The 26,790-nt window shown below is 43.9% G+C and overlaps 1 protein-coding gene across 4 annotated transcripts in view; it reads left to right on the plus strand.

Annotated features, from left to right (window-relative positions):
• IPO9 (importin 9) overlaps positions 1 to 25,761 on the plus strand; it is a 43,717-nt gene extending 17,956 nt beyond the window's left edge. For 2 of the 4 annotated variants that reach the window (XM_004685499.2, XM_012726904.1), the window contains exons 10-24: positions 413 to 564; positions 1,581 to 1,679; positions 2,568 to 2,674; positions 3,750 to 3,889; positions 7,750 to 7,909; positions 14,705 to 14,931; positions 16,539 to 16,687; positions 17,084 to 17,212; positions 17,926 to 18,201; positions 18,462 to 18,628; positions 19,171 to 19,304; positions 19,948 to 20,070; positions 20,804 to 20,905; positions 21,087 to 21,163; positions 21,573 to 25,761. In XM_004685499.2, the coding sequence (XP_004685556.1) occupies positions 413 to 564; positions 1,581 to 1,679; positions 2,568 to 2,674; positions 3,750 to 3,889; positions 7,750 to 7,909; positions 14,705 to 14,931; positions 16,539 to 16,687; positions 17,084 to 17,212; positions 17,926 to 18,201; positions 18,462 to 18,628; positions 19,171 to 19,304; positions 19,948 to 20,070; positions 20,804 to 20,905; positions 21,087 to 21,163; positions 21,573 to 21,683 (2,153 nt within the window). In that variant the 3' untranslated portion in view covers positions 21,684 to 25,761. The remainder of the gene's footprint in view (positions 1 to 412; positions 565 to 1,580; positions 1,680 to 2,567; positions 2,675 to 3,749; positions 3,890 to 7,749; positions 7,910 to 14,704; positions 14,932 to 16,538; positions 16,688 to 17,083; positions 17,213 to 17,925; positions 18,202 to 18,461; positions 18,629 to 19,170; positions 19,305 to 19,947; positions 20,071 to 20,803; positions 20,906 to 21,086; positions 21,164 to 21,572) is intronic. The other 2 variants (XR_001145592.1, XM_012726902.1) reach the window with 2 other exon arrangements.
• The last annotated feature ends 1,029 nt before the right edge of the window (positions 25,762 to 26,790 follow it).

The following is a 26,790-nucleotide window of genomic DNA, read 5'->3' on the forward strand; positions in this document are numbered from 1 at the left end:
TTAAAAATGATCTGTTCCTCATCAGCATTTGTATAAACCTTAAAAAGTCGTAGAATTTCTGCATTGGAAAGCCATCTAATGCAGCCTACTTCTGGCGCTTTGTCTTAATTTTGGGGTCCCAGATAATACTTTCATTTTTATTTTAATATTTTTAAATGTTTCAGAACAAAAGGTATCATGCTGGAAAGGACATTAGTGTTTCTGATTCTTTTATTTGGAAAAAAAAAACTGTTTATTATCTTATTATCTTCAAAGTTCATTTCTTTGACTGTTCAGCCCCCTGCTCCATTCCCTGAGGATTAGCAAGTACTTTACTCACTGATCTATAAAGATAATGTGGTTTCATTTTCAGTATACAGGCTTTCCTTTTGTTTTCTTGTCATTAATGTTTTCCTTTGTATATTTTCTGTAGGTGAAGTCCTGGGCTTCGAAAACCTCGTCTTTAGTATTTTTGAATTTGTCCATGCTTTACTAGAAAATAGCAAATTCAAAAGCACAGTTAAGAAAGCCTTGCCTGAGTTGATTTACTATATTATCCTGTATATGCAAATCACTGAGGAACAGGTAAATGATGTTTGGGGGACAGTTCCAAGCTTGTATTTGGAAAGAACAACTTGAATGTGAGAATCTAGGTCAAGTGAACAATTTATTTCTAAAATAGACACTAGAAGAATAGCATTGCTTTAAATTCTAGGAAAGCTGTGATTTTTTTTTTTAATTTTTTTGTCAAATCCCTGTTTTTGGAGGGAGCTTTATAATTCCTCTGTTAGGGGGTTGGATTTCCAGATTACTTTTTTTTTTTTTTTTTAAGATTTATTTATTTGTGCATACAGAACTGGGGTACAGGCCAGAGGCTCAGGGTCGGCGAGAGGCTTCACCAGAGACAGAGTGGGGAACAGAACAGGCAGATCAACGAAGTACACTGCTGAGGGGAGCAGCGGGCGGGTCAGGAGAGGTCTGCCACGCCATGTGGTCACCTCCGGGGCAGGCGGGAATCGAACTCATGCAGAAGCGGCTTTAGATTCTCAGTGCTGTGCTCTAACCCACTGCGCCACCAGGGAGGGCCTCCAGATTACTTTTAACATTAGAAAAATACCCATACAATCTTGAGCCAAAGAACCTTGATATCTAGAAAAACCTGTTGTTACCATCATAAATTGTGAATGAAGAGATGAGATCTTAGCCTGCTTGGTGGATCAGTAGACCAGAAGAAGCATCAAAAAAAACCAATCCCTTACATAAATAGTGTAGGATTTGATAATTTTCACATTAAATGTCCTACCAATCTGACATTCAGAAAATTGATCTGTCCAAGAGAAATACCTGATTGACATTAACAGAGAGCTCATCACCCGCCAGGTTCTAAAATTGTGTCTGCTAGAGAGCAATGACCATTACAGCTTACCCTGATCAAATATAAGCTCTGCATCCAGAAGATTTCCAAGGCTAGAGTTCTGTTCAAGATAAACAGATTTAACAATTAAACAAAAGGTTAATGTCTCTGTGTCTGTTGGTGAAATAAAAGATCATAGGAGCCCAGTTGGCAGCCTCACAAAGACCCAACTTCATAATCCTTTCAGATCAAAGTTTGGACAGCCAACCCACAACAGTTTGTAGAGGATGAAGATGATGATACTTTCTCCTACACGGTTAGAATTGCAGCGCAAGACCTATTGCTGGTAAGAGGGTTACCTTGATACTGAACCCCATAATCCTAATCAGTTACTTGAGCTTTTCTTCTAGATATCTAAATCAAACTGAGCAGTGCTATTGGGCAACTCTGTTGTAGATATTTTGGGGGGTAATCGGGGAGCATCTCACATAAAGTTTAAGGCCTCAGGATTTCCTAAGTCATTACTACTGGTTCTGATAGACAAGTAAGTATTAGATGTTAAAGTTGTGTAGAGGATTTAGTGTTCTTATGACTAAAAATGGTTGAGTCAGGAACATTTCCGTGTAATCTGTTCTTCAGTGAGAATCTAGAGCACAGATCAGGGGTTGGCAAACTTTAAAAAATAAAAATAAAAAAGCTCAGCTTGCTGATAGATGAACATCCAGACAGCTGCTCCTATTTTCTTTGGCCCTGACTCGAATATAAAATCACCTCTAGGCTGAAGTTCTGTCAAGAGGCTGCCACTTGCTGCCTTTTGGGTCAGAGGTTTGTTCTTGTTATTGGTAAATCACTTCTCGTTATTCTGCAATATATCTAAGGTGCCTATGAAGATCACCCTTGGTGTGAGTTAGTAGATGATCCTCATTTTTCCATACTCAGTTTCCCAGAGAATAAATATCCTGATTTATTGTCATCCAAAGCTGAATCTATCTTTGCTTATATATTCCACTGAAAATAACCAACAGGAGCATTCCCTTGCCTAATACTGCAGAAATAAAGTTATTACCTGAATTTCATTAGAGATTGAACTAATAATGTTCATGTCAATCCACTTACTTGGGCTTAGCATGTATAGGTGAAAGAGTTTGAGCCATTCTGTTTGCAATTCAATTTGTAGTTAAAATGGGTCTAATTGGCACACAGTGATTTATTAGCGGCTCTCTTCTCTCCCTAGGCTGTTGCCACCGATTTCCAGAATGAGAGCGCTGCAGCTCTGGCTGCTGCAGCCACTCGACATTTACAAGAAGCTGAACAAACCAAAAATAGCGGCGCTGAGCACTGGTAAGCACGAGCAGCAGACCTTTACCTGGGCATGTGTCTGGGCACTACGTCTGAGGCTCACCTCACTTGGAATCACTTGTCTTAAAGCAGTTCTAGTTTGAAAGTAACTGGTTAACATGCTTTTCTTTCCGCCCTTTTAACAAAATCTTGAAAGAATAGGCTTATTGGTAGTGGTTTTGTGTTTTGTTCATTTTTTTAATTATAATGGATACAACATTATCTTAGTTTTGTACAAAATGATCACCATACTGTACATGAGCACATGTGACTTAATTATAATTGGAGTGGTGCCTTTTTACCACCTTCACTGATTCTGCTCAGGCCCCAGTCTCATTTGTGGCAACCACAGAGAACAGAGCTCATCTCTGCATCTATGAACTTGGTCTGTCTTTTTTTTTTTTTTTTTTTTTAAGATATATTTATATATGGTGAGAGGATTCACCAGAGATAGAGTGGAGAGCAGAACAGCCCGACTGATGAAGTACACTCCTTAGGGGAGCAACGAGCGGGTCAAGAGAGGTGTGCCATGCCATGTGGTCACCTCCGGGGTGGGGATCGAACTCAGGCTGAAGTGGCTTTAGCTTCTAAGTGCTGTGCTTTAACATGCTGCACCACCAGGGAGGGCCCCTGTCTTTTTTTTTAATTGCACATGTAAGTGAGATCATATGGGATTTTGTCTGTCTGTGTGTAACTTACTTCACTTGGCACAACACCTTCAGGGTCTATATTGTGGCTATTGTAATTAATGCTATAGTCAATATGGGCATGAGCATATGTTTTGGAACTTGTGTTTTTGTTTTTCAGGTTATTATCTAGAAGTAGAATTGCTGGATCATTTGGTAGTTCTGTTTTTAATTTTTGAGGAACTGCCAAACTTCTTTTGTTTTTAATTAGAAAACAATTGTTACTAAATTTCATTGGTCTTAACTATAGGTTTAGATTGGAAGGGAAAATAAAATGGCATTTTTGGGTCTGATTGTACTAGATTGTCCTTTTCTAACTCTTCTTCCCTCAGATGTTTCTCTTTTTTGTCTTCTATAGTGTATCTTACCAGATTTCGGTGTCCCTTCTGCAGGTGGAAGATCCACGAGGCATGCATGCTTGCCCTCGGCTCAGTGAAGTCCATAATCACCGACAGTGTGAAAAACGGCAGGGTCCATTTTGACATGCATGGGTTCCTGACCAACGTCATCCTTGCAGACCTCAACCTCTCAGGTATATGTTTCAGCACGGTGCTAGGATTCTGGAAGATCTTTTTACCTGTCATCAACCTGGTTTATTGTTTGCCTAGGTAGTGTGATGTAGATTCCTGGACTCAGTTTCCAATATAGCTGTGGGAGTCACTTCACACCATTAAGCACTTTTTGGACACCGCAGGTTAAGGTTTCTGTCTTGCAAGGTCACCTTCCACATCATACGCCTGCCACAAACCAGGTACACATCAGTGGTTCCATGACCCCCTCTGACTTTAGGCACCTATCCCAAGCCCAGATAATATCTGTGCTTCTGACCAACTGGCTATAAATCAGAGGTTTCCAGGACACTTCTCAGGTACAATAAATTTTGCTAAAGTGGCAAAGAATTCAGGAAACCCAATATTCACTAGATCACCAGTTTGTTACAGAGGATGCTAAAGATTAAGAATCAACATCCAGTTGGAAGAGATGTGCAGGGAGAGGCACACGGAGCTTCCATACCCTCTGCACACGCCATTCTCCCACAGACCTTCTGTGTTTGATGTCTGGGAAGCTTCTATTGAAACCCCTTCACCCCCATCTTTTGGGTTTTTAGGGGGGCTGTATTTTGGATTTTTAGGGGGGCATAAATGGTTAATTTATTGGCTGCTGGCAGTTGGACTCAGTTGCCCCTCTTCCCTCACAGGAGGTCTGGGGTGGTTCTGAAAGCTCTAATCTTCCTTCATATTGGTTTTCCTGGCTTCCTGTGCCCATCCTCTGGCATTCTCTAGGTCATCTTCATTAACATTAAAGAAGCCTTTAATACTCTCAACACTTAGGAAATGCCAAGACTTTGGGAGACCTAAGAGGCAAGAAACTGTAGATATAGACCAAATATGTATTAAAATATGTATGTTGGTCATCTGAGTGACCAAATACATACTTCCTATAAATCACAACACCGCAGATAAGTAAGCCTACTGTTTGTGTGTCCTTTAGCAGAAATTCTTGTCTTCTTGGAGTTGGCTCGTCTGAGCCTCTAAAACAGCCTAGAAATGTTGACTCAGTTTTCACATTAAAAAGGCTAATACTGCCTAGTCCATAATTCTTCCATGCCATCCATGTTTCCTCCCAGATCAGCATCTCATTCTTAACTGTTTTTGGCATTTGATTGAAGTGCAAATTTGGTTGATCTGCCTTGAGCATGTTACCTTCATTCTGCTCTCAGTAAATCCAGAATACCCTCAGACAGTAATTTTCAGTCTCGTTCTTCCTGTTTCCCATCATTTTTCTCAAAGTCATTCTTAGCCAGTCTCCACATAACTAAAATGTTCCACTCTTATGTTCATATTAATTGCTTGTCTTATTTAAAAAAATAGCCTTGGCCCTCCCTGGTGGTGCAGCAGGTTAAAGCACAGCACTGAGAAACTAAAGCCACTGCAGCATGAGTTCGATCCCCGCCTGCCCGGGAGGTGACCACATGGCGTGGCAAACCTCTCCTGGCCTGCCCGCTGCTCCCCTCAGCAGTGTGCTTCGTCCATCTGCCTGTTCTGCTCCCCACTCTGTTTAATTATCTCGCCACCCCTGAGCTTCTGGACTGTACCCCAGTTCTGTATGCACAAATAAATAAATCTTTTAAAAATTAAATAAATAAATAAATAAAATAGCCTTATCATATTTCTTTATTGATTTCTTCAGCAGTGCAAAACAGTAGCTAAAAATCATTATTTTCTCTTTGTGACATTTTCTGCCACATTGCTTCTGCCCAGGCTAGACCTTATTCTCACCTTCAGGATAAAATGGTTTTTGTTTCCTGTTTTGTCCTTGCTTCCTGAGTACTTAAGTCATGGATATTTGCCATTGTTTGCTCCATTCTCAATATATTGACTTGCTTCTCCTTCATAGGCTTGCCTGGACGCAGCTTAGGCCATTTGAAAACCTAGCCTGTGATTAGATAGTTAACTTGTTATAGAATATCTCACTCCTTCACTTCCATTCTCTGAAAAATAGAATTAAGATGGTTGAGCTTCCAGAGTTCAGATCACTTGGGAATATTCTTTTCACCCTCTCCTACATCCTGTATTGTACTGTAATTAGTATGTTTGCTTTTCCTACTAGAATAGTGTAAGTCCTCGGAGAGTTGATATCAGTTCTATATATCTTTGTATCCCACACTGCCTTCTATGTAATTGGCATTCCAAAATTATGCGTTGAAAGAAAGTGCTCAGAGTTCACACATCCGTTAACATATTTCTTAAGGAATTTGCCTATCAAAAAATCTTCAAAAATTCATGGAGATTTGAGAATATTAAATATTTAGACTGGGGAAGGATTTCATGTGTGGCTCTTATTATCCTGCTTATAGCTAAAGGTTTTTCTATACCAGCCATTTTCAGACTCTTTGGTCTTACCCTTGAAAATTGTCAGGGATCCCAGAGATACTTTTCTATGAGTTTTAAGTACCAATATTTAATATATTGGCAATTAAAACTAAGAATTTGTATCTTTACAAATTGTATTTTTAAAATACAATGAATGCAAGTATCTTTGACACTTATTTGTCAGAACCCTGGTGCTGCCCATGCTGTAACCTTTAGAAAACTCCTTGTGACTCGAGGAAGGATGAGAGTGGAAAAGACAACTAATACCCGTATTGATATTATAGTGAAAGTAGTTTTCCCTTTTGGGACTCCCTGGAGTCCTTGGACTATACTTTGCAAAGTGGCCAAAACAAACCCTAGAATATGACTACAAGATTGAGATCACTGAATGTGGAGGGGCCCAGGGATAAAGGCTAAAGAACTCTGATACTGGGGGGGGTGTGAAGGCATGGATCTGAAGAGGTGTGAACCTATCCCCTAAATCATATACAGCATTGTAAACCAGAGTTAACCTTAGTTAAAGGAAAAAAAAACCTGCTGTTTTATATTATATAGGCTAGTATGCAATTATTTGACTGTTAAAGTTACGTTCTGTTTAGCAGTTCCTATCAACTGAATACTTAACTGTACTGTAACTTAAGTTAACCCTTATCACAGGCTGAATAAGTATAGTCTCTGCCCTCAAGCAGCTTATAGTGGGCAAGGGGTAATAGTCCGTATGCCAGTGGCTGGAATATTAAGCAAAATTTATCACATGGATGAAAACTTAAACTAACGGATTGTAGTGACACAGAAATGATTATGATTACTTCTCCCCAAGACATGGGTTAGGTAGTGCAAGGAGGGGAGGCAGTGTATTAACTCACAGTATAAACAAAGCAAGGAGTGGTAATTACGATGTGAGTGTTTGGGAAGACCTATTGCATGTTGAATTTGGAAAGCCAGAGAAGAGTCACAGGTAATGCTTGAAGCGCAGATGGAGCGGCCTTGAATGCCATAGCCATTCATGTGGCATGCATTTGATGGACTGAAGTTCGTTCACTGACAAATAAAGGAATGACAAAGCTGTAATTTAATGTTCCGATAATGGTTCAAAGGGTGCAAAAAACTTAACAATGAAGGCATTCAGCAGACTTAAAGAATAACGCAGGAAAGGAGTAATGAAAAGTAGAGGTGGGAATGGAGTAGTGAGTCTTTTAAATCTAAGAATACACAAATCTATTTTTCAAATAAAAGTTAATCTGGGAAAATGTTTCGGTACCACAGGTCACATATTTTACTCTTACCAAATTGTACTTTTCTCTCAGTTATAAAATTTTATACACACATACACTACGCAGTATTATTATTGCTCAATTTTATATACACATAAGTTTTGTGCACACATTAAATTGTATGCACACATATACTATGTAGTATTAAGTTACTGTGACAGCCGACAGATGGGGGTGGGAAGGAAGAAGGGTAGGTAACAGGAACTTCGGTTGTCCAGCCTCTAACTGCTCTTCTTTTCTCCCAGTGTCTCCTTTCCTCTTGGGCCGGGCACTTTGGGCTGCCAGTCGATTCACCGTTGCTATGTCCCCTGAATTGATCCAACAGTTCCTACAGGCAACAGTTAGTGGTCTTCACGAGACACAACCCCCTTCAGTTCGAATTTCTGCTGTGAGAGCCATCTGGGGGTAAGTATGCAACCTAACGAATATAAAAATTGTTTTAAGAAAAATTACTCAGAGCCTCCCTAGTGGTGCACCATGTTAAAGTACAGCACCATGAAACTGTCCGCAGCCCCTGCAGCACAAGTTCCATCCCTAGCCAGGGAGCTGACCCACATGGCGCAGCAGACCTCTCATGTCTCGCCCAGGAGTTAATCTGGGAAAATGTTTCAGTACCACAGGTCACATATTTTACTCTTATAAAAGTATATACTGCTCCCCTCAGCAGTGTATTTCAGTACATCTGCCTGTTCTGCTCCCCACTCTGTCTCTAGTGAACCCTCTTATCCCCTGCACCTCTGGCCTGTACCCCGGTTCTTGTATGCATAAATAAATAAATCTTTAGAAAGAAAAATTACTCAGATTAGATGTCCCCAAACATAGTAGTGTCCAAAGGATTATGTTGCTTGGAAATTTCTGATAACGATCTGCAGAATGAACCTAGACCAGGAAGATGACTTCTGTGAGTGCCAGTGATACCTTGTTCCTTTTTGCTCCCCAGTCCTTTTAAAATCACTACAGTTCTGAGTCATCTAGGCCAACTCTGTGAGGAACCACAAGGAAAGTAACACAGGGTATTTACGGCTACAGAGGGTTGTGCATGAAAAGCTGTAACAGCAGGATTAGAGCGCTGGTCATCTTGTTGGCCGCCTGCTTCTGTGTCAGCAGCCAGCCCTGGTGTAGTGTGACTGGGAACACTGCTCTTCTCTTTCACAGCTGCGTACAAATGGGTGGGGGCAGCTGTGTATTTATAGTTCTACCCAGATTCGGAGGGGCGTTGTTTTAAAGAATAATGTAAACTTAAGGGTCTTGATTTAATCCTCAAACTCCTAAAGACAAAATTCATCTTCTGTTTCTCTGCACTGGCTTACCTTTTGAAGCAGAGATTGAGATGCCATTGTTCTTATATATAGTCTTATAAAACATTACGAGGGACCGATGTCAGCAAGATGACCAGAGAGACATCCCTTGCTCACAGCCCTCACTCAACCAATATAGCTTGGTATCCATTTGGGTACAAAAGTGCTTTTCAGGAGGTAGAGACCCAGGCAGAAGATCGCAGCACCTGTGTGGGCTCACAGCAAGGAGCACTGTATTAAGCACAAGCCTCGCAGCTGCTTGCTGACCAGGCTCCTGGCTGTGCTTTCTGACACAGCTCCATCCCCTGAGTGGCTTCATGACGGCCCTGCTTGGCTTGGGAGCTGTCAACACCATCACATGCCAGGAGACCCCAGAGTAGGCTCTGCCACCAAGTGGCAGTAGGAGTAGTTGGGACCCTAATGTAGTGAGTACATGAACCATCTCCAGCCCTCTTAGGTGTGATCCAGGTGCCCCTGGCACTGATACAGACAGTCAACCACAGTGGGGCCTGTGTGGAAGCCCAGGAGTCTGGTAGACAGTTCCAGTAAATGGTTGGAGCGCAAAAGTCTGGAACTTGACACTTGGAAGAGGTCAGGCAGTAAAGACCACAGGAGGTGGCTGCTACTTCAGAGGTGAAGACAGCAGTGCAAGGAAGAAACACAGGAAAAGAAATCAAGGCAACATGCTACCACAAAAGGAACAATAATAGAAAATTCATAAATATGTAGAAATTAAACACCACTCCTGAACAACCAGTGGGTTTAAGGAGAAAAAAAAATCTTGAAAAAAGCAAAAGTGGAAACACAACATACTAAAAGCCAACGGTATGCAGCAGAATGATTTCTAAGAAGGAAATTTATAGAACTAAGCATCTACATTAAGCAAAAGAAAGATCTCAAACAATCCAACTTTATGTCTCAAGAACTGTCAATACAAATAGAAAAACAAAATTAGAGACCAGGAAAACAGTAAAAAATATCAACAAACTTAAGCTAGTTTTTGAAAAGATAAAATTGAATCAGTCAACCAACCCAAGATGCAAGTATAGTTCAACGTATGTACACAATAAAATGACACACCACATGAATAGAAAGAAAGATAAAAGATAGTTGATCCCAATAGATGCTGAAAGGCTTTTGACAAAATTCAATATCTTTTCATGATAAAGACTAGTAAGTTGGATATAGAAAGAATGTACCACAACATAATGAAAGGTATACATAGCCCATCAATAGCTAACATTATGTTCAGCAATGACACTGAAAACTTTTCTAAGAACAGAACAAAAGTGCCCATTCCCACTGCTTCCATTCAGCTTAGTAGTGGAAGTCCTAACCAGAGCAATTAGAGGAAAAAGAGAAAGAAAAAATCGATAGGGAGAAGTAAAATGGTCTCTGCAGATTATATGATCTTATATAAAGAAAATCCTAGACTCCATGAAAAATCTGTTAGAACTGGTAGATGGATTTAGTGAAGCTTCCGGATGTAAATTAAACATACAGAAATCAGTTATATTTCCTAGCAACAATGAAGTATCTGAAAAAGAAAAAAAAATCCATTTTATAGTTATGTCAAAAACAGTAACAATTCCAAAAGCTATTTAGAATAAATTTAACCAAGGAGGTGAGACATCTGAACAGAACATTGATGTAAGAAATTGAAAGACACGAATACGAGGAAAGATAATCTTATGTTCATGGATTAGAATAATTAATAATTAGAATCTCCTTAATACCCAAGACCAACTATAGATTCACTGCTATCCCTATCACAGAATATTTGCACAAAATTAGGAAAATAGTCCTAAAATTTGTATAGAACGACAAAATGTTTCAAATTGCCAGAGCAATCTTGAGAAAGAACAAACTTAGAGGCATCATGCGTCCTGATTTCAAACTATAGTACAAAGCGTTAGTAATCAAAGTACCATGGTGTGAACCTAAACCAGACAAATTAATCAGTGGAACAGAACAGCGAACCCAGAAATAAACCCTCCTGTAAAGAACTTTTGACCAAGAGTACACAGTAGGAAAGGAAAGCCTCCCCAGCAATGGCCATGGGCACCCGATACGCAGAAGAAGGAAACTGGACCCTTGTCTAACACCATATACAAAAGTCAGCTCAACATGGATTAGAGATTTGAACATAAGACTTGATACCATGAAATTCTTTGAAGAAAACCTAAGGAGTTAAGGTCTTGGACCTCAGTCTTGGCAGTGATATTTTGGATTTGGCAATAAAAGCAAATATAAATAAATGCCATTCTTTAGTGTAGCAAAGGGAACCATCAACAAAATGAAAAGGCAGTGAGGTGAAACATTCGCAAATCGTATATCTGGTAAGGGGATAATATTCAAAAAATATAAAGAACTTATAGCTAACAAAACAAGCTAATTAAAGAAATAGCAGAGGGCCTGAATAGCCACTTTTCCACAGAAGGCATGCCAGTAGCTGACAGGCACATGAAATTAAGAGATGAGTGCTGAGGAGGATGTGGAGAAATGAAACATTTGTGCACTGTTGGTGGGACTGTAAGTTGATATAGCCACTGTGAAAAACAGTATGGAGGTTCCTGAAAAAAATTAAAAATAGCTACCATATGATCCAGTAGCCTCACCCTTATATATATAGTTGTCCCCAACATCTGAAAGTATTCCCGTAAAACCTTTCATAGGCTAAAATGGCAAAAAAGCAAAGAAGCGATTACCATTAAGATATAAAAGGACATTTTCTAGCCTCCCCACACCTAAAAGTAGCCTATAAAAATCATACAAAACCCTAACAGACAGTAAGAGCCATAACGATGTAAGTACTTGGCCTATGTGGTTCCTGTGGAAGGTGCTTGGTGTGCCCTTCATGCTGTTAGGGTTGTGTGCTTGCGACTGGTTGTCTCACTGCAAAGCAAACACTGACTACTATTTTCACTTTTTTGTTGTAAAAGTAGAAATCCTCTTTAGGTTTCTTTTGGTCAGGTGGGTCATTCATAAAATTGAAATGACAGAACACAAACTATTAAAGGGAAAATGCCTGTAAGTACAAAGGAAAGGAAAATAGGGCATTGGCAAAACAAGGCGAAACTTGTACTCCCAAGTTCATTGCAGCATTATTCACATAACCGTATGTATGGTACACATGCAACATGTCCCTCAGTGGGTGAGTGGATAAAGAAGATGGTTGGTGTGTGTGTGTGTGTGTGTGTGTGCGTGTGTGCGCACACGTACAATTCAGTATTATTCAACTGAGAAAGAAGGAAACCCTGCCACTGTGACAGCATGGATGGACTTTCGGGATATTGTGCTAAAAAGATTTAATTTGAAAAATAGTTGCTGGCGTGTGGGGGAAGTAGGAAGAGATTGGTAAAAGAGTACAGTACACTCATTTATGAGATGAAGAAGAGCTGAGGAGCTAATGTAAAACAGTGACTGTAGTTAATAGTGCTATATTATATAGTTGCAATCTGCTAAGAAAATAGAATTTAAATATCCTCACCACACCACTTCCCCATAAAAGAGAAAATGTGAGGTCCCAGATGTGATAATCAAATAGATGGGGTGGGTAGTTCTTTTATAATGTGTAGCTATATCAGATCACCACAGTGTGCACTTTAAATGTATAATTTTCTATAAGTCAGTTATACCTCTAAAGCTGAAAACTTGAAAAGTATGGATGATTTGTTCACACGTTCCTATTACATTTCTAATTAGAAAAAATGAAATATTATAAGTAATTCGTAAAAAACAGTATTGGAGATACACTGACTTCCAAAATCTAATCCATACTCTCTAACTTGGCATGCAAGCCCACATATAGTATGAAGGGAAAAGTTTTGTAGAAATGTTCAAGTCTCTGACTACATACACTATATTTTCGTGAAAGGTATAACATCTCTCTAGGAAGGTAACTAAAGCTATGAACATGCTTGCCTGGAAAATGGACACTCATATGTTCACAGAACTTTATATGCTATGCTAAAGACTGATTCTCTTAAAGCCCCTGTGGAGCCCAGTTAAATAAGAACTGCCCTGTGAAGGAATTCTCGTGGTTCCTCACAGCCAAGACTCTCCATTTGATCATTTCCTTGCTCAGATTTCTATCTAGTTACAATCTGGCTTACTTATTACATCACTGAAACGCTTCTTTTTAATGTCACTAGTGACCTTTCTTTTGCCTTACTCAAATTTAATTTATTCCTCCATTTTGTGGTGTAGGTATCATTGCAAATTTCTTAAATCACTTGAAACAAGAGACTGATTGACAAGTACTGACAACATTCAGTTGTATTGATACAGCCTTTCTCAAGAGCCCCACATTGGGGTATCACACTGCTTACTCCCTGTACCAGAATGGAGCTCTTCGGTTCCTGAAAATTAGCACCTCCTCCAAAGCTGCCCTAGTTGTTCATATTCTGTTTTAGTAAAAATAGAAAACCTGTGCTTAAAGACCTTATGTTCTCAGTTTTAATAAAGGCACAGATCCCAGATCTGTGTGTCCTGGCTCTTGGCTCCTTACTCTCCCCTGTCCTCCTCCCTCTGGCCCCAAGCTACTCCCCTCGCTGGGTTTTCAGCTCTCGTGCCTGAATGGGTGCAGTGGCACCTAACTGATCTGTATGCCTCCAGCCTTGCGTTGTGGCACTCTGTTATTTTAACTGTCAGACTAGTTTTTCTAAAATAAAATCTGGATAGATAGAAGTAGAAATGCAATATAGATTTTTTTATATTAGTTTATTTTTATATATTTTTCCATCTCAGTTGCAAAGATGTTTTTATTTTAATAATAATAGGAAACTAAACTAGATTGTGCTTTCCAAACTCTGAGAAACAGATTCCCCAGAAAAAAGTCATATTGTGAGACATGAAACCACAATCTGAATAGATGGCATCTTCCTGGAGCACTAGTTAAGAAAAATCATTTTATTTTTTTAAAAGATTTACTTATTTATGCATACAAGAACTGGGGTACAGGCCAAAGATGGAGGTGAGAGGATTCACCAGAGACAGAGTAGGGAGCAAGCATAAATGAACTGACTGAAATATACAGCTGATGGGAGCAGTGAGCAGGACAGAAGTCTGCTACGCCTTGTGGATCAGTTCCCTGGCTGGGGATTGAACTCTTGCTGCAGTGGCTGCTGATAGCTGCTGCTACTTAACCACTTGGCCAACAGGGAGGCCCAGAAAAATCATTTATTGAATACCTGTTGAGGGCCCTGTGTCTGAACTAGTTTCTTTTAACATGCAGATACAGTGTTTCTATAAACATTTAGTTTCTTGCCACTTTGAAGCTAACCAAAAGTAAAGACTTGTCTAGACAATATATTTAACTATTACATACCATTGGACATGATAAGCAGCACCCAGTAAATATTTATTGATAAAGAAAAAAGGTAGATTATACATAGAAAATGTTAAACTGTACAAATAGTACACCAATGTATAAGTGCACATGGAATGTTTTATGTGTACGTTGATTTCATTTTAGGATGCGAAAAACTCAAAAGGTAAAATTTTTATATTGTGGAAGCTAATAGTCTCCTATTCAATAACAGTTGTGTTGAAAGATGTTTAAAACACTATTTGTAAAATGTGGAAATATATATCACAATTTTAAAAATCTGAGGAATCAAGGTATTTACATCATGTGTTAATCAGTTAGATATAATAATATGACAGGATTTGTTCAAAAGTTAAACGGGGGAGATATGAAAGAAATTTGGAAGGAAGTTGCAAAGACAAAAGCAGAAATAAATTAGAAAAATATAGAAATGGGCACAGGAAGATGTAAAAAACAACTCTGGCTGTAGCTTCATAAAGCATTTAAAATACCAGCTGCCATGTGCGGTTGATGGGAAAACCACACATGCGGGATCTGCTTGTGAGTGATTCTGTCTCCTCTGTGTCTCTCTAGTTACTGTGACCAACTGAAAGTCTCTGAGAGCACGCACGTGCTGCAGCCATTCCTCCCCAGCGTCCTGGACGGCTTGATTCACCTAGCAGCCCAGTTCAGCTCAGAGGTCCTCAACCTGGTGATGGAGACCTTGTGCATCGTTTGTACAGTAGACCCAGAATTCACAGCAAACATGGAAAGCAAAATCTGCCCCTTCACCATCGCCATTTTCCTAAAGTACAGTAACGGTATGCCAGCCAGGGAGTCCTCGACGAGGGGCACTGAGGACAAGGTGGTGGCTGATGCGAGGTTCCCTAAATCTGGTGGTCTGAAGCATCATGAAGAATGTGACTTTGCGTTAGTAAAGAGTAGAATTGTGCTATAGATACAGCAGCACTAAAAGAATACCTATTCCTAGAACGCTTACTACCTAATGCAAAACTGGAAAAAAAGATAGTGCATAAAAGACTAACAAGAGACATATTTCACACCTTTGATGATAAAGTAGGAAATTGAGCAGCTAAATCAAGAACTTCCTAAAAGAAAAACACCTAGAACTATAATTTAGAAAGTAATGATAATGACATTGAAGAAAGAGATACACGCAGAGGTTTGCAAGCAAAGGTATTTTGTGTGTGTGTTTTTATAGTAGCAGAAGTGTGGAAAGAAAAAAATTAAATATATCAGTAAAACAAAATACTTTGTCGCCATTAAAAAATCAGACTTCAAAAAAAATATTTAAAGTCATGACAAAGTGCTCATCTTATAATAAATTAAGAGTTTTCCCAAAAGTTTTGGATTTGTTTTAGAAAAGGATGCATATATAGATTTGTATATAGAAAAATGCCCATGGAAATACATCAAAATGGTGTGGGCGGTTGGTTATCTTTAGGTAGTAGTGTTTGCATTTTCTTTAATTCTCTTCTGTATTGTAAGTTCTTCTGGGATATATATATATATATGTATTCTTAATGATTAATTATAAGAAAAAATTTTGAAGCTATTTATTTTAAAGAGGGAGCACCAGTACTGACATTTAGGAGGATATAGAGAATGGGTTAGACAATCTCTCAAATTTTTTTTCCCACTTAAAAATTCTCTTAGAGGAAAAAAAATTCTCCTGGAAAACTTGCCACGTTGCACTTGTGACTGTATTTTCTTTGCAGCCGTGATATGGTATTCCTTAGAATGGCCATGCTGTGATTTATTTACCCGTTCCGTTAATGGACATCTAGATTGTTGCCTCTTTTTTTTTTTTTTCTTATTACAAAAAAATGCTACAGAGACCTTTTAAAACCTGTTGGTACACTACACACTGCATATTTGTTCTCATGATAGAAAAAGGGGGATGTTTTTCTTACATAGGTTAAGTAGGTCATGCTGAAGTTCTTTGTCCACAAGGCTCTGCTTGCTCAAGGTTTTATTCTGACCCTGGAAATGGCCCTGGCAGTGTTCTATGTCCATCATTCTTGTAAGAACCTGGGGGCAATTTTTGAAAGTGTCTTAACAAAGTATCAGTTGCCTTTTTTCCCCCTTAAACTTTTGGTTTTATAAAATCCAGATTTCTAAGAATGAAAACATTAAAAGTTTTACCCCAGAAGAAGAGTCAAGTACTATTTTAGGCGTAGCTATTACTGACTAGCCTATGCCTTAAGGAAAGTGTGCATATTGTGCCTTTTAGGGATTTAGTGCCTCTGTTCTTTCAGATTATTCATGTGACCTCAGTCTGGCTTGGGTATGTGATATGAAATCAAAGCAGAAGGAACTGTGGTGGGTTAGCGCCCAACAGCAGTCCCTGGGCTGGAAGCTCATACAGATGCTCAGTAGGGCATTTGTGTTGCCTTCCCCACTTCAGATCCAGTTGTTGCTTCGCTGGCTCAGGACATCTTCAAGGAGCTCTCCCAGATTGAAGCGTGTCAGGGCCCGATGCAGATGAGACTGATTCCCACGCTGGTCAGCATAATGCAGGCCCCAGCAGACAAGATCCCTGCAGGGCTCTGTGCGGTAAGTGGCTGTCATGGGGGAGGGGTGTGTGTACTACAGCTGATGGGAAACTAGTAACGTTAGAGATGGCGTGATCTACCGGGCTCTTCTGCCAGTTTGGACAGTGAGTAATGCCAGGGTGCCCTTAGTGAATTGGACAGAGTGCCCTCATGGCACCACTAACATGTCACCAGCTACCTCGCCACCTGCCATCCACTGCCTGTCTCCATGGCTGGTGAAGCCAAAGCTATCTGAAGATGCTGCAAGCTCGGTCTGCTGTCTACTTCTCTTTCAGAGACTTGCCTTTCATTAATGATTTTTCTCCGGGTAACTGTTCTGTCTTCCTAGTCAGATCTTAACTTAGCTACTCCTCACCCCCCACCCTGAATAGTTCAGCCCTGTTCTTCTCTCCTTCAGACAGCCATTGATATCCTGACCACCGTAGTGCGGAACACCAAGCCTCCCCTCTCCCAGCTCCTCATCTGCCAGGCTTTCCCTGCCGTGGCGCAGTGCACACTACATACGGATGACAACGCCACCATGCAGGTATCTGGGGCCGTGGTGGCTGAAAAGGGAAGGCACCTCCCTGCCATGGGCTTGTAGTTGAGGGCTGAGAAACCTGACAGGTGCATGCTTCTGAGATGTGAGTTTCAGATCCACGTGTACCCAAAGGACCCAGGAAGGGTTAGACTACAAAAACGAAACTTTGGAGTCATTTTAAAGAGTGTGGATGCCAGGCATCCTCCCCCTCCTCATCTGGGTATTGCTGTTGTAGAAGTGACTTCAGACACAAAGACTTGGGGCTGTAAAAAAGGTCTTGGATGTTTCTTATGGTTAATAAGGCAGCAAAGTAATAGGCCTTTGGAAATCTCGAGGCGAGTGGTGGCTTGTATAGGACTCTCTTTATTCCTATAAAGACTTGCAGCACCACCAGTTAACTGCTCTGTTTTAGATATATTTCCAGTACCTACTTTCTAGGTTCTAAAATAGCCAGAATAGCTAACCAGAATAAATACTTACAATTAAAGCAGTCTACTTGGCCATTGTCCTTTGTAAATCAAAACTGGACATTGTTGACGTAGCTGACAGGTTACTGGTCACCAGAGACTGACACCATGGACAAGCCCAGCGCTGACCCAGTGGGCTCACTGCTCTTACGTGACAGAGGCTTCTAAGGATACCATCTACCCATACCGATAGAAAGCTTCCTGGCCACTGTCACCTGGCACTCATGTCACCTGCCACCCCTGTCTCCCCAGAATGGTGGAGAGTGCCTGCGGGCCTATGTGTCCGTGACGCTGGAGCAGGTAGCCCAGTGGCATGACGAGCAGGGCCACAACGGCCTGTGGTACGTGATGCAAGTGGTGAGCCAGCTCCTGGACCCCCGCACCTCAGAGTTCACTGCAGCCTTTGTGGGCCGCCTCGTCTCCACCCTCATCTCCAAGGCAGGGCGGGAGCTGGGGGAGAACCTGGACCAGATTCTCCGCGCCATCCTCAGTAAGATGCAGCAGGCGGAGACGCTCAGTGTCATGCAGGTGAGAGTGTCATGCCGCTCAGTGTCATGCCGTGGTGGGGCCTGTCCACCCTGGGTGGGGTAGAAAGGGAAGGCACTGGCTTGCTCCTGCGTTGTTTTATTCCCTTGCTGTCCTAGTAGAGAAGCAGTGCAGTAAAATGTATTTGGTCCCAAGAAACGTTAACGGGAAATCTCCGAAGTTCACATTTCTTGACTGGCCTCCAGTCTCCCTCACCTATAGTTCATTCCCCTGAAGCACGCGTGCTTCTCGTTCCCTCCTAGTCTCTGATCATGGTGTTTGCGCATCTGGTGCACACGCAGCTTGAGCCCCTCTTAGAGTTCTTGTGCAGCCTGCCCGGCCCCACCGGCAAGCCTGCCCTGGAGTTTGTGATGGCCGAGTGGACAAGCCGGCAGCATCTTTTCTACGGACAGTACGAAGGCAAAGTCAGGTAAGACTTGGTCGTTCTTCTCTTGGCATTCAGACTGTTGCCTTTCTCCTGTCCTGGGCTGGCTTTGTGGATTTTTGTTTGATGTAACAATTTGTCCTTTGGATTTCTTAATTGCTAATCTGTAGACCTAAGTAGCTGCCACTCTGAAATTCCCTGACGGACCATTTATTTCTGATCTCTGCTGAGAAATCCTCTACGGCCACAGCCTGTGCCCAGCCCAGTGGCTGCTTGGCACAACCTCTCTTTCTAACCCCGGCCTTCTCTGCTGGAACTTCTGGCCCAGTGGTTCTTACTGCCCATGTGCCCCATCCAGTGGGGTGCTGTGGTGCTGCTCGCCCACCCTGTAGTTGCACTCTCTCCGAGAACAGGTCTCATTAGACCTCTTTGAACGCTGATCCCAATTTCAGCTGAACTCTTAACTCCCCCAATTTGTCATGAACAGAATTTTCACCATCGAAGAATCTTAGGACATAATTGCTTATCTGTTTGAAGTGAGCTGTGTGCAGGTAGCTGATTGAGCTATTTTGGCTCTTCCTTGCCAGCTCTGTGGCGCTGTGTAAGCTGCTCCAGCATGGCATCAATGCAGACGACAAGCGGCTACAGGACATCCGTGTGAAGGGAGAGGAGATCTACAGCATGGACGAGGGCATCCGCACCCGCTCCAAGTCAGCCAAAAGTGGGTGATGCTGCTACCCCTCCACCCGCTCCCTGGGAGCTGAGGATACCTGGGAGGGGGGCAGGGATGCGCTGTCATCCGCCTTGTCCAAGCACCGTTGTTAGCAGTGGCTGCGATAAGCAGCAGCCGGGAACTGTAGGTAAACATTGACTCAGAACACATGCTTCCTTCCTCTTGCGCGACTCATGAAACGAGTCTCGGCGTCCAGCTTCATTTTGGGTCTTGGGTGGCCGCTTGTGGCGTGTCTCGGTGGCTGGCTTGCCTCTGGCCTTGGCTCCGGTCATGCGTAGGTGGAGCGTGCAGAGCTGACGTCCCCCTGGAAGTTCACAATCACCCGTGCCGTCTCCAACTGCAGGTCGCGGGGACCGGAGTGCTGTGCTCTGTGTGGCTCTTGGTTTCTGAGCTTTATGCCTGGCAAAAACCTACCTCCTTTAATTCCTGAACTCTCTTATCTCTCCTAATCTGAACTCTTAACAACAAGCGGAATGAAGTAATTTAACTTTAAATCGTTCTTTGGTGGCTGGATATGGTCTGGGATGGTGAAAAGCCTGAGGGATGGTGAGTGGCACTGCAGGGGACAAGGGACATTGCCAGAAGCGAGCCCATTGACAACCTGACTTGAAACCTTGCTTTTCCCTTACAGACCCTGAGCGCTGGACCAACATTCCTCTACTGGTCAAGATCCTCAAGCTGATCATCAACGAGCTCTCCAACGTCATGGAGGCCAACGCCGCTCGCCAGGCCGCTCCTGCGGAGTGGAGTCAAGGTGCACCAGGCCCTTCTCCTGGGAGACTTTACCTATCCATCAAGTTATAGATTCTCAAATAACTAGCTTGGTTTATTAAGTCGTTGATCTTTTTTTTCCCCTTAAGCTTTATTTTATTTATTTATGCATATAAGAGCTGTGGTGGAGGCTAGGGTGAGAGGATTCATCAGAAACAGAGTGGGGAGGAGGACAGGCAGCTCCACTGAAATACACTGCTGAGGGGAGCAGCGGGTGGGGTCAGGAGAGGTCTGCTGAGCCATGTGCGTCAGCTCCCTGGCCAGGGATCACACTCATGCTGCAGTGGCAGCTGATAGCTGCTGAGAACTAACCCCCCTTTCATCACCAGGGAGGCCCATTTTAGTTTTTTCTTTTTAATGCCATAAGCTTGCCTACTCTGGCTGGCACTGCTGAACACCTAAAGAGCTGACTTTCAGGTTGGCCTCATGAGATCTTACAGAAACTGGATGGGAGGCAGCCAGGAGACTAGCTACTTGAGCTCTTCCCGATTCAGTTTCATTTTTCTCAAGAGCTTCTCAGTCTTTTCTCTCTCCACAGACCACTCTCTTGGTTCTTCCATTCAGACTTATTGGGACGGTTTGGCCATCCTTGGCTCTCTCCCCCTGGGGACTACAGGCCATGTTGCAGAAACCCTTGGGGCCTTCCATTCTGGCCTGTTTGCACTTGGGGAGGGAGAGTGCGTGAGTGTCTCCAGCTGCTTCTCATCTCCAAGTAGATGACTCCAATGACATGTGGGAGGACCAGGAGGAGGAAGATGAGGAAGAAGATGGTTTGGCTGGCCAGCTCCTGTCTGACATTCTTGCTACAAGTAAATATGGTAAGCAATTCGAGAAGAGGACAGCCATGGTAAACACCTTTTCCTTGCACGCTGCCAACCAAGAATGGGGCGTCCCATTCTTGGACTTGAAAGCCCTTCTGCCTCAGCCGTGTGGTGCCACCCACTGCCTGGGCTAGTAGGGGCCCTGCCCTGACCTGCCTGTGTTGGCTGTGTCTGACAGAGGAGGATTACTACGAGGACGATGAGGAAGATGACCCCGACGCCCTGAAGGACCCCCTCTACCAGATTGATCTTCAGGTGAGGGTATCCAGAGAAGGTGTCTTGCCAGGAACAATGTCTGAAGCTTGGAACAGGAAGATGGGCTCCATCCCATTCATGGCTCATCCTGGAGCCACACAGAGGCCGTTTGCCGAGTAGACGAGCTCTGGCTGGGGTGCGACTGTGCCTTCCTGTGCTGTATCAGTGTCGTAACCCAGCTTATAATGAAGCCTTGGTGTAAAGGGCCTAGGATGGGATGTAAAATACATTCTTGGGGCAGTTTCATTTCCCTGCGGGATTTAATCTGGATTGAACCTAAACTAGATTCAAGAATGAGAAAACCACCCTTCAGGATGCCGGTGTTTGTCTAAAAGCCACTGTTCCCTGTATCACGGCAGGTGGGTGATGCCAGGGGTCCTTGGTAATGCCAATCTTTCCCTTCTCCCAGGCGTATCTCACGGACTTCCTCTGCCAGTTCGCTCAGCAGCCCTGCTACATGATGTTCTCAGGCCACCTCAATGACAACGAGAGGCGGGTTCTGCAGACTATTGGCATCTAAAGAGCAGAGCCTTTCCACGTGTGCGCCTCTTCCTGGCCCAGCCACAAACTCTTCTGCAGCTCTCTGGCCCTGAGATGTACTTTCTCCTCAACCTAGAGTGGCCGCCTGACTCTTGGCCCTGGGCCTTGGCAGAATGACACCCGTAACAATTCAGATCAAGATCACCAGTGCTGTCATTTAAAGAGGCTGGAACACAGGACTTTTTTCAAAACCCCCGTGAAGATAGCCCGACTCTAGAACCTTTTTTCTTCCCAAATGTGCCCCTACCTCTGTTCCCAGAATCCTCTGCTGGCCAGTCCAGAAAGAGCATTGCTCAGCAAGATGATGTATTCATGGGTCCCTTTGCCCCACCGCAGGAACATAGGAAGACATGGTCACTTGGCGCCTAAGCCAGAGCCGTCTGCTCCACGGGACATCAGGTGTGTGTAGGAGCGCCCTGGGGAGGGCTGTTTCCTGCCCTCCAGCACAGATGCTCTGGTCCTGGTAGGCGGGGGCAGGAGAGGGATTAGCTGCATCCTGAGCCCCAGCGCAGCTTCCTCGACCACTGCCAGAGGGCTCGTCTTGTTTTTGCCTCGTTGCATGACACCCCCCCCAAACTATTCTGTGTGCACAAACACAAAGTAAGCCAGATGGCAATTTGTTTTTCCTCTTTTAGGGAAAAGAAATAGGAAAAACAGATTTTTTTAAAGTCTCCCTGACCCACCTATATTTAATATGCCCCTCCCACACAGTCTGATATTAAAGGTGATACCCCAGCTCCCTCAGGAATCCCCAAAAGTGGTTAAGTTGTAGCCCTCAAATTTGCGATGTGTATTTTTCTAGGAGAGTAAAGTAATCTTTACAAATGAATTTAGTTCGCATGGTGTAAGGTCTCAGCACATCTGCCTTTTCTCCCCTTTAGAAGGAAAGTAAAAATAAGGACGAAAGGGTTAGGTGGACCCCACTGGGACACCCTGCATTTTAGCTTACCTAATTTGAAGTGAATCTTAGAAAGCTGGCATTGTTCAAGTATTTTTAAGGGAGTTCCTTTAATTAGGAAATTTAATCTGTTGTGGGCTCTAAGACAGAATAAAAAATCCAGGACAGGAAGGCAAAGCTCAGCTGTCCCTTTTCCTTAGTAGGTAGTGCCCACATCTGGTGCCTCATTTTAATAACTACAGAACAGTTCTTTAGGTTGGTGGTCTCAGAAACAGAAAGTTGCATGTAAGTGAATTGAAACCTCCACTCCCAAGGAAAGGGTCCCGGGCGGGCGGTGGGCATTTACTCTCTGTGCCACGCGATGTTCCTGGTGTGCGGCTCCCACGCCTGAGTCGGGTGGGACGGCTGTTCAAGTTACTATCTTTGACAAGCCTGAGGGCGTGTGTGTTCACAGTGTGTCTGCTGCCAAGCAGGTTCTAAAGCTAATACTGCCTGCACCCCGAGTTGGGGGAGTCACTAATACTGGGGACACGGTGGCAGGCCTAGCCAGTCAATGCTCAGGAAAGCCACAGCCTGAGCCTTGGAGACGCCATAGCTGATCTCAGAGCAGTGCCAATTGGGTTTGGTGCTCGAGGTTCTTTGAGGCCAAGTCAGTCCTTGATGTTGGCGTGGAAGAATGGCCTCATGCCCAGCAGCATTGAACCACTGAGTGGGAAGGCTTGGGGCCCCACACACAGACAGGGCGATGTGGGCTCCTGCTAGGCTAATTAGAAAAATAGCCTGTATCAAGTGCCAAAAGTGGCCTGTTGGCAAGAATTCTTTTCCTCCTTTCTTGCTGGGTCTTCTGCCTCAGAACATGAGCTCGGGAGAAAAGGAGCCCCACGTCGCTTGGAGCACCATGCCCCCTGGCCGGACCGCTGCTGCACAGGCGAGCAGAGAGTCGCGGACCCTCAGCTGCAGGCATTTCTTCATGTTTGCAGAGCATTTTCATCCCCATCATCCCCCTGAGCCTTTCCAGCAGATACACATGGACAGTCCCAATTCTGTTGAAGGGAAGACTTGAGGGAGATTACATCCAGTATCTGCAGGAAGAGAGGAGCTGCTTGGAGCCAGTGCTACTGGGAAAAAGAGCCCTGGCTCCTGTTTTGTCTCTGGGCCGTAGCTGTAGCTTCCGTTTGAAAAGGGCTGGCTGACGAGTTCAGAGGTGAAGCTCAAGGTGAGGCAAATTAGGGACTATGGAGGACGTCTGGCCGCTCTAAGATACTTTAGTTCTTCTGACCGTAGTAAAGAGTAACTAGGGTACCACAGGGTTCCCCGGGAGTTTGCTGAGTTCTTGGGAGAGAAAGGAAAAGATAGAAGAAATATTAGAAGACATAAATGGAGGTAAAAGTTCCCATTGACAAGTGTGAGCCAAGAGATTACTAAAGCAGATATGAGCATCATCACTGTGTTTAATAAATACTCGTTACAACTTAAGAACACATAACACCAAACTGGCTTCTTGGTCTAGGGAGTTAACAGTCTTGATCACATGTGGACACAGGAAAAGTGAGACACGAAGGAGATAGAGAAGCTGGTAACTGGCCACCATTCGACCACAGATTTGCCCAGTGTGGGGCGATTCATGGTGCACCTCAGGGCCCCTGGCTCTCCTTTGCTACTGTGTTTGACAGAAAAGGGTTATGTTTGTTTTTATGCCTTACTCATTCTAAAAAGAAAACTTGAAGCCATGAATGAATGAAAGAAGTAGTACTCAGTAAGGAAGAGATGCTGATGACATTTTTTTTTTAGAGAACAGGATATCCCTGGGAAGGATGACAGTTTAGAATCCAAACAATTCTACAGTCTGTCAAAAGGGGCAGAAACTGAATGGAAAGTTGTTTTCAATGTGGACTGACATGCATGTTGGGGAAAAAAAATAGAGGATGATAGAGTTTCAAGCACTCTGTGCCCAGAGTGCACGTGCTATCAGCAACCGTGAAGGTCTTCTGCAAGCTCCACTGTAGCCCTGGGGTGCGGCAGGAGACACCCAGTGTCCCAAGTAATGTGTAAGATTGTCTCGGGCGCCAGTGCCTGCCGTTGCCATGCTAGGCCGCTCCGCCGTGCTCATCCAGGGTGCTCCTGACAGACGGAGCAGGACGACAACATGGAGAGGACCTGACTGTGGCAAGGGAGAGGAGCTTGGAGTGAGAAGACTCAGGGAAAACAGGATACTGCTTTGGAAAATACAAGCGTACGCGAAAGACATACTACACTTTGCACCCCCGCCAGGCAGACCTCCGACCAATAAGTAGAGAATAAACCAAAAGCCGACTTCTCTATTTTGTTTCTATTCTGTTGCAGCAAATGGTAAGCATCTGTTACATGCCAAGCACCTGCTAGATGCTGGAAAGATCTGGCCCTTTCCACGAGAAGGTAGTCTGATAGGTAGGTGGTGAGGAGGTAGTCTGATAGGTAGGTGGTCAGGCGTAAATAACGACATACATGTGGAGAGTGCGCTGACAGTAAGTGTGGGGTCCAGTCCCCACCCCTTCAGGGAGTGGTCAGTGGTCACAGGGGAGGTAGGTAAGACTGGAGAAGCTGACCCTTGCGGGGGGCTGACAACAACAGGTTTCAGAAACACATATTAAAAGCCATTTATCTCGTTTAAAGCATCTAGTCACTTCAAAAAGTAGCTGATTGTGTTTACCTCATGTCAAGGTGATAGAACCAAAGCGCAGGTATTACACATTTCCTGCCTGCAGCAAATTGTGTGATTCCAAGCTGAACTGATTGCGCTTTGGCCAATTGTGTCTTGTTTCCCTGTGCATAAATGGTGGGATAGAACATCCCAGAGAGAAGTTGAAGGAGAGATCATTATGGCATGTACTTGCATTTTCAGAACCTAAAGCAGATTAAAAGTTCTAGAATTTATGGATCCTGGGGATCTTGACCAGAAATAAACTGGAAGTGAAGGCCAGGTAGTAAAGGCCCCTTACAGGGCCCCAAAAAGCGGGGACCACCCAAGAATTGTAAGCAGATAAGTGACTTGATCAAGTTTGCGTTTTAGAAAGCATTCTGGTGTTGACCCAGACGTGACCAGAAGGGCACCCTGAAACCTGTGTAGAAGGCCTGCTAAGGTGGCGACAGGGATGGAGCAGAAGAGAGGTTAGTGAGTGCTGGCGAGGGGCCTCTGTGGGGCCTGCGGACATGGGCTTTTTTTTTTAATGGTAGCTGAGGGACAAGTTCGCACTGGTCCCCAGGGAGGGCAGTGCCCACCAGGGCCAGACATCGAGCCAGGAGTCTCCTCATGGAAAGAACCCCTCTACCCCAGGGTGTGGACTAGATCTTAACCCTATCTGATGAGGATTTCGCTAGCAAAGCAGCCCAAAGAAGTTGTTCATAAATTGCCAGAACTTGTGTGACTTTTGCAGTGATGGATTGGCACAGGGTCAGCATTGGCCATCCAGCGGCCCTCACCTTTCCTGTTTGGCTCCGTTTGGAGTACCTGAAGAAGGGGTGGCATGATTAATTTCCTAAAGTTATAAATTGCACCAGGTCTTCTTGGCCTTTGTGGTACACATGATCGCCCACAAGATGTGCTGCAAAGTATGAGGGGCCCCTCACCTCACTGGGAGGCCCAGGAAGCCCTTTGGGTCTTGAGTTGCTCTGATTTGGCCTGATGACAGAGCTGGAAAGTGAGGGGTCTGGGACAAGTGACATCTTTCCAGTCCCCGTTTCCCTCGCAGTCAAGAGAAGACCCACTGCCACGAGGGCCTGTCGTTGGAACTAGATGACTTCATTAGAGCCCCTCCAATGGTGACGGGGGTCTGGTCCCCGGCTCCCCGCCCTCCACAGCGGGAGCTATGTTTGCTCAGTCTCCCTGACTCATGGATTACAGTGACTCAGTTCAGTTTCACAGATGCTGCTGCTAAATTCGGGTCCTGGCGAGCTTGGGGAGGACAGCTCTGTGAGCAGGTCTGCTGTGCGGCAGTCCTGCGGGAGCGGGTGGAAACAGGTGGCAGCCGGCGCCTGCCTCCACCCGCTAGGCAGCGTGTTTCTGTACGTGACATAGCTTATCCATGTATTGCTTGCTTTCGCTAGGCCTTCCCACCCCCACCCCCCACTTATTCTAAGAAGATAGCTCAATTCTTTGCCTGGGTTGCTGTGGCAGAGCTGCTTGAGAACAGCCCTGCTTCTGGGGCCTCTG

This window comes from Condylura cristata, unplaced genomic scaffold (genome assembly GCF_000260355.1).
Source record: "Condylura cristata isolate star-nosed mole 26May11 unplaced genomic scaffold, ConCri1.0 scaffold00018, whole genome shotgun sequence".
Lineage (NCBI taxonomy): Eukaryota > Metazoa > Chordata > Mammalia > Eulipotyphla > Talpidae > Condylura > Condylura cristata.